We start from the raw sequence: 14,300 nt of genomic DNA, 5'->3' as shown, positions 1-14,300 counted from the left end.
TTGTCTGGATGGTTTCTCTGAGAAGATTTGGTGGAACATAATGCTGAGTGGTCACTTCAGCTATGGCTTGTAATCTCTAGTTATTATTATAACGTCACCCCTGACAAAGTCAGTGTGAATATGGTTATCACTGAAAAGGTTCATGTAGCATACAAATATGGTTATCACTGAAAAGGTTCATGTAGCATACAAATATGGTTATTACTGAAAAGGTTCATCTAGCATACAAATATTGTTATTACTGAATATGTTCATTTAGAACACAAATATTGTTATTACTGAAAAGGTTCATCTAGCATACAAATATTGTCATTACTGAATATGTTCATTTAGAACACAAATATTGTTATTACCGAAAAGGTTCATCTAGCATACAAATATGGTTATTACTGAATAGGTTCATTTAGAACAAAAATATTTTTGTTACTGAATGTGTTGATTTAAACACAAATATTGTTATTATATGACTGGTGCTAATTCCCAGCCCTAATTGGAGGAGCGACGTCATGTGATGAGTCTGTACATCTATTACAGACCTTGTTCTATGAATAGAAGTGTTACAGACCTCGACCTATATATAGAAAAGTGTTACAGACCCCTACTAATGCTATTGATGATGTTGATTGTGCAAATGATATTTACTTGAAATTAAATATCACAATTGAATCTGAAATTGTGTATGTTATTTTGTATTAGAAGTCCTTTAATCTGCGATTCTAAAATGGTCCATGCATGCCATCCATGTGTTTATGACACTAAAAATGATAAATCTCATTGTAAAATGTCATATGATAAAACAATATCTTGAAAATAGGTCAAGGTCATTTATATGAGAAGAATTATAGCACTCCATCCCAGGTATGTACTTTCAGTTTTCAAAAGAAAAATGTTTAAATAAAATACTGATGGATGACGGACTCTGCACCACACCATAACTATAAGCTCAGCTCCACTTTTTGCCAGATGAGCAAAAAAGGATTGACTTAATGACTTACCTTTAAATATATAAATACAGGTATATACATACATTGTAGAAGAAGCATGCACACCATGCAGTCCCAAGCTATCCTCACATACTTACATGTAACTCACCTGTGACTTTCACCTGACATGGCTACAACTTACCTCTGTGACTATGTGTCTTGGTAATTCTGTAGCCCTGTAGCCAGGAAGGGGACATGTTGGGAGTAGGAGAGCCCCCCCTGACACTGGCCATGTATGTGTGTCTAGGGCACCGAACACATAGAGAATCCTTGTAACACTGCTGGGTTACAGCTTCACAGATCCTACACAGTATAGTGTGGACCATGTAAACATGTAAAGCTTAATTAACTTGCATGCCGGCACCTCTTTATAACACCTGTGACATCTACATTATCTGTAACATCATCCCCAAACCTTAATCTGAGAGCAACCTGTCTTATATCTACCTGTACAGGTAAAGAGACTCCTGTGCTTTTGTCTATTAACGATCATAATGGGTTGTATATATATACTGTATAAAGTGACATAAAAGTGTTACTTCCCCATTGCCATTGCAAACACATCCCCTGACTGTTACTCTTTTTTCGGCTGTGTAGAAGATTTTACAAACCCTCAATACCAAGAGCAGGTCAGAATGATAAAAGTAGAATTTTCAATGTTAACCCTTATTTTCCTCATTGGGCCAAAACCCTCTGCCCCCAGGGTGTCACCTCTTCTGTTCATACAAGACCATGCACCTTTAGTCTATCACTATGCTCCAGGCTAAACTTAATCAAAATCCCTTTTGCATTTTTGGACTTTTAAGCATTTTAAAGGAAATATTGATGGATGGACTGATGGATGACAGGTCGCAAACCCATTCAGGTTGGCAAAATCATGGGATGGTGTTACATATTGTACTGACATTCCAACACAACATCAACGGATGGTGTACCATATTTAACTCACATTCCAACACAACATCATGGGATGGTGTACCATATTGTACTGACATTCTAACACAACAACATGGGATGGTGTTACATATTGTACTGACATTCCAACACAACATCAACGGATGCTGTACCATATTTAACTCACATTCCAACCCAACATCATGGGATGGTGTCCCATATTGTACTCACATTCTAACACAACATCATGGGATGGGGTTACATATTGTACTGACTATCATATTTAACTCACATTCCAACACCACATCATGGGATGGTGTACCATCTTGTACTGACATTCTAACACAACATCATGGGATGGTGTACCATATTGTACTCACATTCTAACGCAACATCATGGGATGGTGTTACATATTGTACTGACTACCATATTTAACTCACATTCCAACACAACATCATGGGATGGTGTGCCATATTGTACTCACATTCTAACGCAACATCATGGTATGGTGTTACATATTGTACTGACTACCATATTGAACTCACATTCTAACGCAACATCATGGGATGGTGTAACATATTGTACTGACTACCATATTTAGCTCACATTCCAACACAACATCATGAGATGGTGTACCATATTGTACTGACATTACAACACAACATCATGGGATGGTTTACCATATTGTACTCACATTCTAAAACAACATCATGGGATGGTGTAACATATTGTACTGACTACCATATTGAACTCACATTCCAACACAACATCAGGGGATGGTGTACCATATTGTACTGACCTTCTAACACAACATCATGGGATGGTGAACCATATTTTCCTCACATTCCAAAACAATATCATGGGTTGTGTACCATATTTTACTCACATTCTAACGCAACATCATGGTATGGTGTTACATATTGTACTGACATTCCAACAAAACATCATGGGATGGTGTACCGTATTGTACTCACATTCTAACAAAACATCATGGGATGGTGTACCATATTGAACTCACATTCTAACGCAACATCATGGGATGATGTTACATATTGTACTGACTACCATATTCAACTCACATTCCAACACAACATCATGAGATGGTGTACCATATTGTACTGACATTCCAACAAAACATCATGGGATGGTGTACCATATTGTACTCCCATTCTAACACAACTTCATGGGATGGTGTACCATATTTTACTCACATTCTAACACAACATCATGGGATGGTGTACCATATTTTCCTCACATTCCAACACAATATCATGGGATGTGTACCATATTTTACTCACATTCTAACACAACATCATGGGATGGTGTACCATATCGTACTTACATTCCAACACATCATCATGGGATGGTGTTACATATTGTACTCACATTCCAACACATCATCATGCAACATCAAGCATATTCTGAATATAATGTAAAAGTTGTTTTATCTATATGAGTCATGGAGGCAGACTTATCAGAACGGGAATCAGAAGATGTTCAAGAAGCATAACATATGTTTGGTGTATTAATAACCTCCATTTGTTAGTGTTTCCTATAAAGAACACTATAAAACTAGACACACTTTACTTTGTTTACTGTCTAGTATTGATTAAATTCCCCGAAAAATCTATTTTGAAAAGAAAAACTAAATTTAGTTTGAAGAAAGTTCAAGTTGATGTATATGCTACCTAAAAAATATAATCTATTCATAGATAGAAAGAAAAAATAGTTTTTTTTTTTTTCAACATAGGCTTTAGAGTGAAATTACAATTAATTTCTACAGTCCCCATTAGGTAAGTTATGTGTATGGTAATCTACATGTACATGTATATATATATATATATATATATATATGTGTGTGTATGTTAATCTACATATATATATATATATATATATATATATATATGTGTGTGTATGGTAATCTACATGTATATATATAAATATGTGTCACCATTAAAAAACCACAAAAGACACACCACACCTGGTATGCACAGGTAAAGTTATTATCCTCCCCCGCAGCGACACACAATCAATTACATCATCACATTCTTTAGTTCTGTAGAAGTGGTTATTTATGCTAGCTGAAAATCACACGATCAAAGGTTAAAACCATACCCGTGGGTGTAACTTTCACTGCCGAATGATGTTACTTCACAGAAGAATCTCCTCCATCTTACATGTACACGTGTGTACAGTCAGATAATACAGGTGAAATATGTCTAGGTAAGTGAGACATAGCTCATCAGTACATGTTACACCAGCTGATGGTCCTCTGACAGACGAACACACAGGTGAACAGTATCAATGTCAGAGAGAACTTGTTCATCAAGCAGCACATTTGATGTGTTCACACCGACATGAGAAGTTCACTAGGGCCGCTTTTGTTATCATGATCCAAATGTGTGACCGGTTGGACCAGCATTGTTCATTAATAAAATAATGTCTGACCTAATAAGCTGACGCTACTTTCAGACATTTGCAGGTCTGCCAGGATCGATACCCGAAATGTTAATTTCAGAAACAGACAAACCGGTTGTTCCACATAAATGAACAGGCCCTAGAAAATGCAATAAGCTGGTCAGTAATAAAAATGCATTCTTAAAATAGCCTTCAGCTTTGTTAGAATGTTTGAACATATATAAAGCTGCTTGTAGATATTGGTGGGCCATTGTGTATCTGATGTCCGTGTCCTATGTGTTGGGCCATTGTGTATCTAATGTCCCTGTAGCTGTGTATTGGGCCATTGTGTATCTGATGTCCCTGTAGTTGTGTATTGGGCCATTGTATATCTGATGTCCCAGTAGTTGTGTATTGGGCCATTGTGTATCTGATGTCACTATTGCTGTGTATTGGCCCATTATGTTACTGATATCCCTATGGTTGTGTATTGGCCCATTGTGTATCTGATGTCACTATTGCTGTGCATTGGGCCATTGTATATCTGGTGTCCATATTGTTTTATATTGGCCCATTGTGAATCTGATGTCCCTATGGTTTTATATTGGCCCATTGTGTATCTAATGTCCCTATGGTTTTATATTGGCCCATTGTGTATCTGATGTCCCTATCGTTTTATATTGGCCCATTGTGTATCTGATGTCCCTATGGTTGTGTATTGGGCCATTGTGTATCTGATGTCACTATTGCTGTGCATTGGGCCATTGTATATCTGGTGTCCATATTGTTTTATATTGGCCCAATGTGTATCTGATGTCCCTATGGTTTTATATTGGCCTATTTTGTATCTGATGTCCCTATGGTTTTATATTGGCCCATTGTGTATCTGATGTCCCTATGGTTGTGTATTGGCCCAACAGCCTAACATCATCAAAATGTTTGTTCTGAACCGTTGTCTCGTGTTATTCAAGGCGGGGGGAGAAGATTCAAAATGATACTGATCAAATTGTGTTCATAGCTCTAAGAACACAATTTCTTATGGTAATGCTAACAGAGGAACTAGCAGTGAATTGTAAATTTAAGCATTTAATTTAATTTTTAAAAATCTCAAGTCTAGTTAGTGATCATTTTGGTGGTATTTATTAACTTGTTTGCAAATTTAGCAAGTGCTAAACAAGTATGTGTTTGTTTTCATTTTGCTTGAAGAGTTGTAAGAAACATGATGTTTTTAGCCAATCCTTAGTTGATGCCTAAAACTGGTGATAAAAATTGTGTGGATAGGCAGCGTCAGTAAGGATTGCACCATGCTTTCATCAGTAATCTGTATTTTGTACATTCAATGTTACCTATGACAATGATTTCTACCTCCACACAGAACTGAGCACCCCTTCAACACAGGCATGTCCCACAAGTTCTGATACAGTTTCTGCGTTGTGACACCCACAGATGGCCAGTGTATTGTCACACAAATAGAATCCAAGATATCAATGGTACAGATATAATCATTAAATCACAGATGCATGTCCAACATATAACATAATTAAATTACAAAATGTCACGCAAACCAAACATTCCACATACATGTATTTGAATGATTAACAGGTTTTCTTTTAACCTTTAGAATAACTGACTTCACATCAGAGAGACAACTGCACTCACCATTTCAACACCATCCCTATTACCATCCCCTCCCTATTACCATCCTCTCCATATTCCCATCTCCTCCCTATACCATCCCCTCCCTATTACCATCCTTTCCCCATTACCATACGCTCCCTATTACCATCCTCTCCCTTTTACCATCTCCTCCCTATTACCATCCCCTCCCTATAACCATCCTCTCCATATTACCATCCCCTCCCTATTACCATCCTCACCATATTACCATCTCCTCCCTATTACCGTCCCCTCCCTATAACCATCCTCTCCATATTACCATCCCCTCCCTATTACCATCCCCTCCCTTTTACCATCTCCTCCCTATTACCATCCCCTCCCTATAACCATCCTCTCCATATTGCCATCCCCTCCCTATTACCATCCCCTCCCTATCACCATCCTCTCCATATTACCATCCCCTCCCTATTCCCATCCCCTCCCTATTCCCATCCTCTCCATATTACCATCCCCTCCCTATAACCATCCTCTCCATATTACCATCCCCTCCCTATTACCATCCTTTCCCCATTACCATACGCTCCCTATTACCATCCTCTCCCTTTTACCATCTCCTCCCTATTATCATGTCCTCTCTATAACTACCCCTCCCTATTACCATTCCCTTCATATTACCATCCCCTTCCCTATTACCACCCCTCCCTATTACCCCCCTACCTATTACTATCCCCTCCCTATTACCCCTCCCTCCCTATTACCTCCCCTCCCTATTACCACTCCTTCCCTATTACCACTCATCCCTATTACCACCCCCTTCCCATTACTACCCCCTCCCTATTACCACTCCCTCCCTATTGCCACCCCTCCCTATTACCACTCCTTCCCTATTACCACTCATCCCTATTACCACCCCCTTCCCATTACTACCCCCTCCCTATTACCACTCCCTCCCTATTACCACCCCTCCCTATTACCACCCTACCTATTACTATCCCCTCCCTATTACCACTCCCTCCCTATTACCACCCCTCCCTATTACCACTCCTTCCCTATTACCACCCATCCCTATTACCACCCCCTTCCCATTACTACCCCCTCCCTATTACCACTCCCTCCCTATTACCACCACTCTCTCTTACCACTCCCTCCCTATTCCCACCCCTCCCTATTACCACCCCTCTATATTAATTACCACCCCTCCCTATTACAACCCCTACCTATTACTACCCCCTCCCTATTACCACTGCTCTCTATTACCACTCCCTCCCTATTACCACCCTCTCTATTCCCACCCCTACCTATTACCACTCCCTCCCTATTACCACCCCTACATATTACCACCACTCCCTATTACCACCCCTACCTATTACCAACCCTTTCTATTACCATCCCTCCCTATTACCCCTCCCTGCCTATTACTACCCTCTCTCTATTACCACCTCCATATGACAACCCTATTACCACCCTTTCTATTCTTTTAGCCAAATTTAGCTGATATTTATCCTATATGTAAGTACATGTATATGTAATATAAGCTATAGGGTTGGCACTGTTATGGTGGCCTCTTAAGTTGAGATCTCATTGTGTCAGATTAAAGACCAACCTATCGATTAAATTCACTTGGAAATAGGCTTGTTAACAGGTAACACAATTCCTCATCTCCATTGTCATCCCTATCACTGAAGACATATCTACCTGCATGTTGTCCTTCAACAAATGTCCGGAGTTGTATACCGTATTAATTGTCCAGCGGATCTCACTGGCCTGACAAATGCACGTACATGTTTAATCGGTTCCGTGGTGCACCTGAGTAGGGGTGGGCTAGCTCCCTGGGCAGGTGTATACAGGTATACACAGGTAACAAGTCGGTGTACGCGAGACAATGTGTGGCTAATCTGTCATTGTCTCTGGAACGACCTATTGGTGATTGCCAATTCACAACAGGGACTCAGATACAATCTAAGTCGTTTTTGACATGTACGTATTAATTCAGCATTAATTCAGCTTACGGAGCAAGAAGATTGTAAGGAGTGTTCACATTACAATAACAATACAGAATTTAAATGCCAGATTTTATGAATGAACCTATTTTTATTGTCTTCATGAATTGTTTAAAATTACTATACATAAGTAGTTCAGTCAAAATTTACAACAGGGAAAAATGCTGAATTACCTATCAAAATTTATCAAGAGTCCAGTAAACAAAAACACAAAATATCTACCATATGTATTTTCCCAAATAAATAATCACATGGCTTGCTTAGTTTCAAGAATACAAGTCAGAAACATGTTGATACATACCGGGGAAGACTTTCAGTCTGTAAACACGAGCAGCAGAATTCCACCAGCACCCCCCCAACTTATGGAGTTAACTTTCTACACAAGTGTATTAACACCAGCTACACTGTGCCCAGCGAACTGTGTTGACCATTAAATGTTGAACCACTGACCCATGAGTCGGCCAGTCACCAGGAGCTAAGTGTAGCAGTGTAAAATACACAAACCAATAACATGTCACAACAATTCTTCCAATCAACCGCTCAATCAACACCTCAAACACCTCCGAAGGACACAACAGTGAATTAGTTCAGATCCTGAAAACTCCACGTACACATATGTAATGTTCTGCTAGTGGACCCAAGAGTGTTTATAAAACCTCTGTACTCTGGAGTATTCAATAGCGATCTATAAGTTCATGACAATCTACCTGAGTGACCAGTAATACTGACTAAGTGGAGATCAATACACACTGGTAACTCTGACAGAGACTTACATGGACATGTAACCATACAATGTCAACCCGCTGCCTGATAGTCCTTCACTGGACTACGTACTCCAAAATAGCTGTTCACTAGACCACTCCAAAATAGCTGGCTGTGATATTTACAAAGATGAAAAAACAATTAATGTGTTTTACTTTTGAAAGCATGCCAGAATATACATGTATAAATATATGTACACAATCCTACTTGGGAAGCACTTGACTGGGAAAGTTTAAAGTTATATAGCTGTAATCTGTCCATCAATGCTAGTGTAACTGCTCTAATGAAGATTAAATATTTATCAGCATGATATATCACTTATGTGTTCCATCTAAAAATAATTTCATGTGTCTGTAGGGTACCACCTTTTACTCCTCAATATTGAATTAGTGTACATGTACATATATCCTCCAGTGATTATATAGCGTGCTATAACAGGGGAGACCACTCTGTCAATCTCCAGAACTTTCCCCTCACACACATGATGAAATGGATTGTCGAAAGGGTGAGAATATTAATCATTCAAACACCATTTACATTGTAGCTTAGTACAAAACCACACCATATATGGCCTTCTAATGCCCCTTGCCAGACAGAACTGCCTAGGAACGGTGCTTCTGTACTATTCCCTCGCAGACAGGAGGAGGTGTTGCTATTTCCTACAAAAGAATACTAATAATGGCTAGTAGAAAATATTCACAACAGTATATTTTGGCGTGTACTTACCTGAAATACTATGTATTACAACATTTATTTCTACAGCTCTGCTACTTTCCACAAAACTAATGTTTGTTGTACCATAATTATGATATCAGTATTTTCCAAAATCTTGACGATTTTATCAGCTGTTACAAAACGAATGTAAATGTATATGTTAGCCACGATCTTAAGGATCACTGCTAACATCAACGCTACCCAGCAGAGGTATATTGGTTGGAGGTCCATGGTTCGAATCCTAGTCTAGTCTATATGTTGTGAGTTTTTTCAAAGCTAAAAAAGTTTTTGGCAAAGGTGTGAGGATCATAAACATTGCTAACATATACAATAAAATCAGAGCTATAATTCTTGTTCAAAAATCTCTACCCCACTGCAGGCTAAGCACTAGAGAATTCTGGTGTATGTAAGTACAGAATTCTGGTGTATGTAAGGAGAGAATTCTGGTGTATGTAAGTATAGAATTCTGCTGTATGTAAGTAGAGAATTCTGCGGTATGTAAGTAGAGAATTCTGCTGTATGTAAGTAGAGAATTCTGGTGTATGTAAGTACCGAATTCTGCTGTATGTAAGTACAAAATTCTGCGGTATGTAAGTACAGATATAGAACTATGCTGTATATAAGAACAGATCTAGAATTATGCTGTAAGTAAGTAGAGAGTTCTGCTGTATGTAAGTAGAGAATTCTGCTGTATGTAAGTACAGATCTAGAATTCTGCTGCATGTAAGTACAGATCTAGAATTCTGCTGTATGTAAGTAGAGAATTCTGCTGTATGTAAGTAGAGAATTCTGCTGAATGTAAGTACAGAATTCTGCTGTATGTAAGTACAGATCTAGAATTATGTTGTATGTCAGAACAGATCTAGAATTCTGCTGTAAGTAAGTAGAGAATTCTGCTGTATGTAAGTACAGAATTCTGCTGTATGTAAGTACAGAATTCTGCTGTATGTACATTTAAGTAGAGAATTCTGCTGTATGTAAGTAGAGAATTCTGCTGTATGTAAGTACAGATCTAGAATTCTGCTGTATGTAAGAACAGATCTAGAATTCTGCTGTATGTAAGCAGAGAATTCTGCTGAATGTAAGTACAGAATTCTGCTGAATGTAAGTACAGAATTCTGCTGTATGTAAGTACAGAATTCTGCTGTATGTAAGTACAGATCTAGAATTCTGCTGTATGTAAGTACAGATCTAGAATTCTGCTGTATGTAAGAACAGATCTAGAATTCTGCTGTATGTAAGCAGAGAATTCTGCTGAATGTAAGTACAGAATTCTGCTGAATGTAAGTACAGAATTCTGATGTATGTAAGTACAGAATTCTGATGTATGTAAGTACAGAATCCACAGTAAAAAAGTTCTCTAGTTTTTCGCCTGTAGTCGGACAGACATTCTTGAACAGGAACTATAGCTCTGATTTTAATGTAAATGATGATCTTAATAGGTCACAAAGTGTCAATGTATTTACTGCAATAATGACTCAGGGACCCCAGAACATCGAAACAGAGACATAAATGTTAACACTTATTGAATAGATTATTATCATCATGTAACCAGCATTAGTCACACAAGCGATATGGAATTTTGACTTCTTATAGCAATAACCATAAAGTTTTGATGGTAGAAACATGTTCCTCGTGAATGTAAGCATGAAGAAAAACCATCTACAGGTAGCATACAGTACCAAATGTCATCTACAGGTAGCATACAATACCAAATGTCATCTACAGGTAGCATACAGTATCAAATGTCATCTACAGGTAGCATACAGTACCAAATGTCATCAACAGGTTGCATACAGTACCAAATGTCATCTACAGGTAGCATACAGTACCAAATATCATCAACAGGTTGCATACAGTACCAAATGTCATCTACAGGTTGCATACAGTACCAAATGTCATCTACAGGCGGCATACAGTACCAAATGTCATCTACAGACAGCATACAGTACCAAATGTCATCTACACGCAGCATGCAGTACCAAATGTCATCTACAGGCAGCACACAGTACCAAATGTCATCTACAGGCAGTATACAGTACCAAATGTCATCTACAGGTTGCATACAGTACCAAATGTCATCTACAGTCAGCATACAGTACCAAATGTCATCTACAGACAGCATACAGTACCAAATGTCATCTACAGACAGCATACAGTACCAAATGTCATCTACAGTCAGCATACAGTACCAAATGTCATCTACATGCAGCATACAGTACCAAATGTCATCTACATGCAGCATACAGTACCAAATGTCATCTAAAGGCAGCATACAGTACCAAATGTCATCCACAGGCAGCATACAGTACCAAATGTCATTTACAGGCAGCATACAGTACCAAATGTCATATACAGGTAGCATACAGTACCAAATGTCGTCTACAGGCAGCATACAGTACCAAATGTTATCTACAGGCAGCATACAGTACCAAATGTTATCTACAGGCAGCATACAGTACCAAATGGCATCTACAGGTAGCATACAGTACCAAATATCATCAACAGGTTGCATACAGTACCAAATGTCATCTAAAGGCAGCATACAGTACCAAATGTCATCCACAGGCAGCATACAGTACCAAATGTCATCAACAGGCAGCATACAGTACCAAATGTCATCAACAGGTAGCCTACAGTACCAAATGTCATCTACAGGCAGAATACAGTACCAAATGTCATCTACAGGCGGCATACAGTACCAAATGTCATCTACAGACAGCATACAGTACCAAATGTCATCTACAGTCAGCATACAGTACCAAATGTCATCTACACGTATAACATACAGTACCAAATGTCATCTACAGGAAGCATACAATACCAAATGTCATCTACAGGCAGCATACAGGACCAAATGTCATCTACAGGCAGCATACACTACCAAATGTCATCTACAGGTAGCATACTGTACCAAATGTCATCTACAGGTAGCATGCAGTACCAAATGTCATCAACAGGTAGCCTACAGTACCAAATGTCATCTACAGGCATCATACAGTACCAAATGTCATCTACAGGTTGCATACAGTACCAAATGTCATCTACAGACAGCATACAGTACCAAATGTCATCTACACGTATAACATACAGTACCAAATGTCATCTACAGGCCGCATACAGTACCAAATGTCATCTACAGGAAGCATACAATACCAAATGTCATCTACAGGTAGCATACAGTACCAAATGTCATCTACAGGTAGCATACGGTACCAAATGTCAGATGGAATGAGGAAAATATCGATATCACATATGATCTTAATGAAATAGATGGAAACCTTAAGGATATTTTTAATATACCTTAATGTGTATAGCCTATTAATCTTGTTGTTTTACCTTACTTTAATATCAAAAACCATTAATTTTATATCTAGGCCTGGAGAAAATACATGTATGTACTTTTTATATGCATGCATGACACAACAATCCTAAGTATTGCATGGTACTATAGGTATATATACAATGTAGGTAACTAAAGGTCAAAGGTCAAATTGATTAACATTATCATTCAGCAAAATATTCCTTGTATTGATGTCAGCTTAATATCTCTATTTAGTGAAAGTGAGGAAAAATATTTCTGAGCCTTTTAAAATTTGACATTTACTGTGTTTACAAATCTTTTCACTCGTAGCCCATGTTGACCACTGACCCCAGCCACTGTTCAAAGTTAAACTTTGACTTCAAAATAATATACTAGAAATAAAACAAACTTGCACTGCTGACCTATTTATATTACAACAAGAATATAATCAAAGTATCACCCATCAAGACTTAATAGTTCTTTTAATAATATTGTCTAAAATTTGTTTGACCCCTGTGACCTTGAAAACCGGTCAAGGTCATTTAAATTAGAATATTTACAGCACTCTACTCAGGTACCTACAAGCCAAATATCATGACGCTGGAACTTCAGCAAGAGACTCTTAAATCTCTTTTAAGACCCATGCTTACATTTGATTCTGGCCAGCACATACATTGACCTTTGAACTAAACGTCAAAAAAAAACTTGACTGCTGGGCCCGTATTCATGAAACCGTTCTCATGCTCAAGCATGGTTTCTGTGCTCAAACCAACTTTCTTGTAACTCGCTTAAATCATATCAAACGATCAAAAAGTCAAAAATAAATATTTAAAACAGTTTTCATCTTTAAGTCTCTTCAATGTTTTCCCATATCATTGACAAACAAATATTTACTTATTAACTCATAGCCGTAACAAGAAATTCGGCTTGAGCACAAACTCCATGGTTGAGCACAAACTCCATGGTTGAGCACAAAATCCATGGTTGATCACAAACTCCATGGTTGAGCACAAAATCCATGGTTGATCACAAACTCCATGGTTGAGCACAAACTCCATGGTTGAGCACAAACTCCATGGTTGAGCACAAACTCCATGCTCGAGCATGAGAACGGTTTCATGAATACGGGCCCCGGTGTACATAACATATCCACATATTATGGCTCTTAAGGTCATAGGAGTGTATTGCTAAACGGAAATAGGAAGTACATCCCTAGTTGAAAATCCAATGTAGGGAGACAGTATCACAATTTCCGCATAATCTAATGTTTAATATTAAAGCGATGAATATTGTTTGCTTATTATTGACAGAACAGTGTGTTCTTTTAATATTAAAGTATTGCAAAGCAATCCAGGCATTAATTCAGTTGTTTTTTAATTAATGAGTCACATGTGTCCATTTCTCTGTACTTCAGGAAACCGCCTACCTATTTCACTACGGTGAAGTTTTTCAAGAACGATAACTCTTGCATGCAATTACTGTGTATATGGTTTTATTATAAAATGTCAAATTTAATTGTTTATAGATAATTAATTTTACACAATTTCAGTATTTATGAAATTGATATACATTAATGCAATACTAATCTATGTTAGTATCATTTTTATTGACATTATTTTGCAAAAAAT

At 38.0% G+C, this 14,300-nt stretch overlaps 1 protein-coding gene across 7 annotated transcripts in view; it reads right to left on the bottom strand.

Moving 5' to 3' along the window:
* The window catches only part of LOC110460339 (protein TANC2-like), an 89,346-nt gene that overhangs the window by 35,298 nt on the left and 39,748 nt on the right, over positions 1–14,300 (bottom strand). Inside the window, exon 1 of one of the 7 annotated variants that reach the window (XM_021513194.1) lies at positions 8,666–8,779. The exons of 4 other annotated variants lie outside the window; for them this stretch is intronic. In XM_021513194.1, the coding sequence (XP_021368869.1) occupies positions 8,666–8,681 (16 nt within the window). In that variant the 5' untranslated portion in view covers positions 8,682–8,779. Of the gene's footprint in view, positions 1–7,587; positions 7,668–8,193; positions 8,641–8,665; positions 8,780–14,300 lie in introns of those variants that run through there. 2 more of the 7 variants (XM_021513196.1, XM_021513197.1) reach the window with 2 other exon arrangements.

This window comes from Mizuhopecten yessoensis, unplaced genomic scaffold (genome assembly GCF_002113885.1).
Source record: "Mizuhopecten yessoensis strain PY_sf001 unplaced genomic scaffold, ASM211388v2 scaffold10359, whole genome shotgun sequence".
Classification (NCBI taxonomy): Eukaryota; Metazoa; Mollusca; class Bivalvia; order Pectinida; family Pectinidae; genus Mizuhopecten; species Mizuhopecten yessoensis.
The sequence above is the reverse complement of the archived record's forward strand: the minus strand, read 5'-3'. Positions and strand labels throughout refer to the sequence as shown.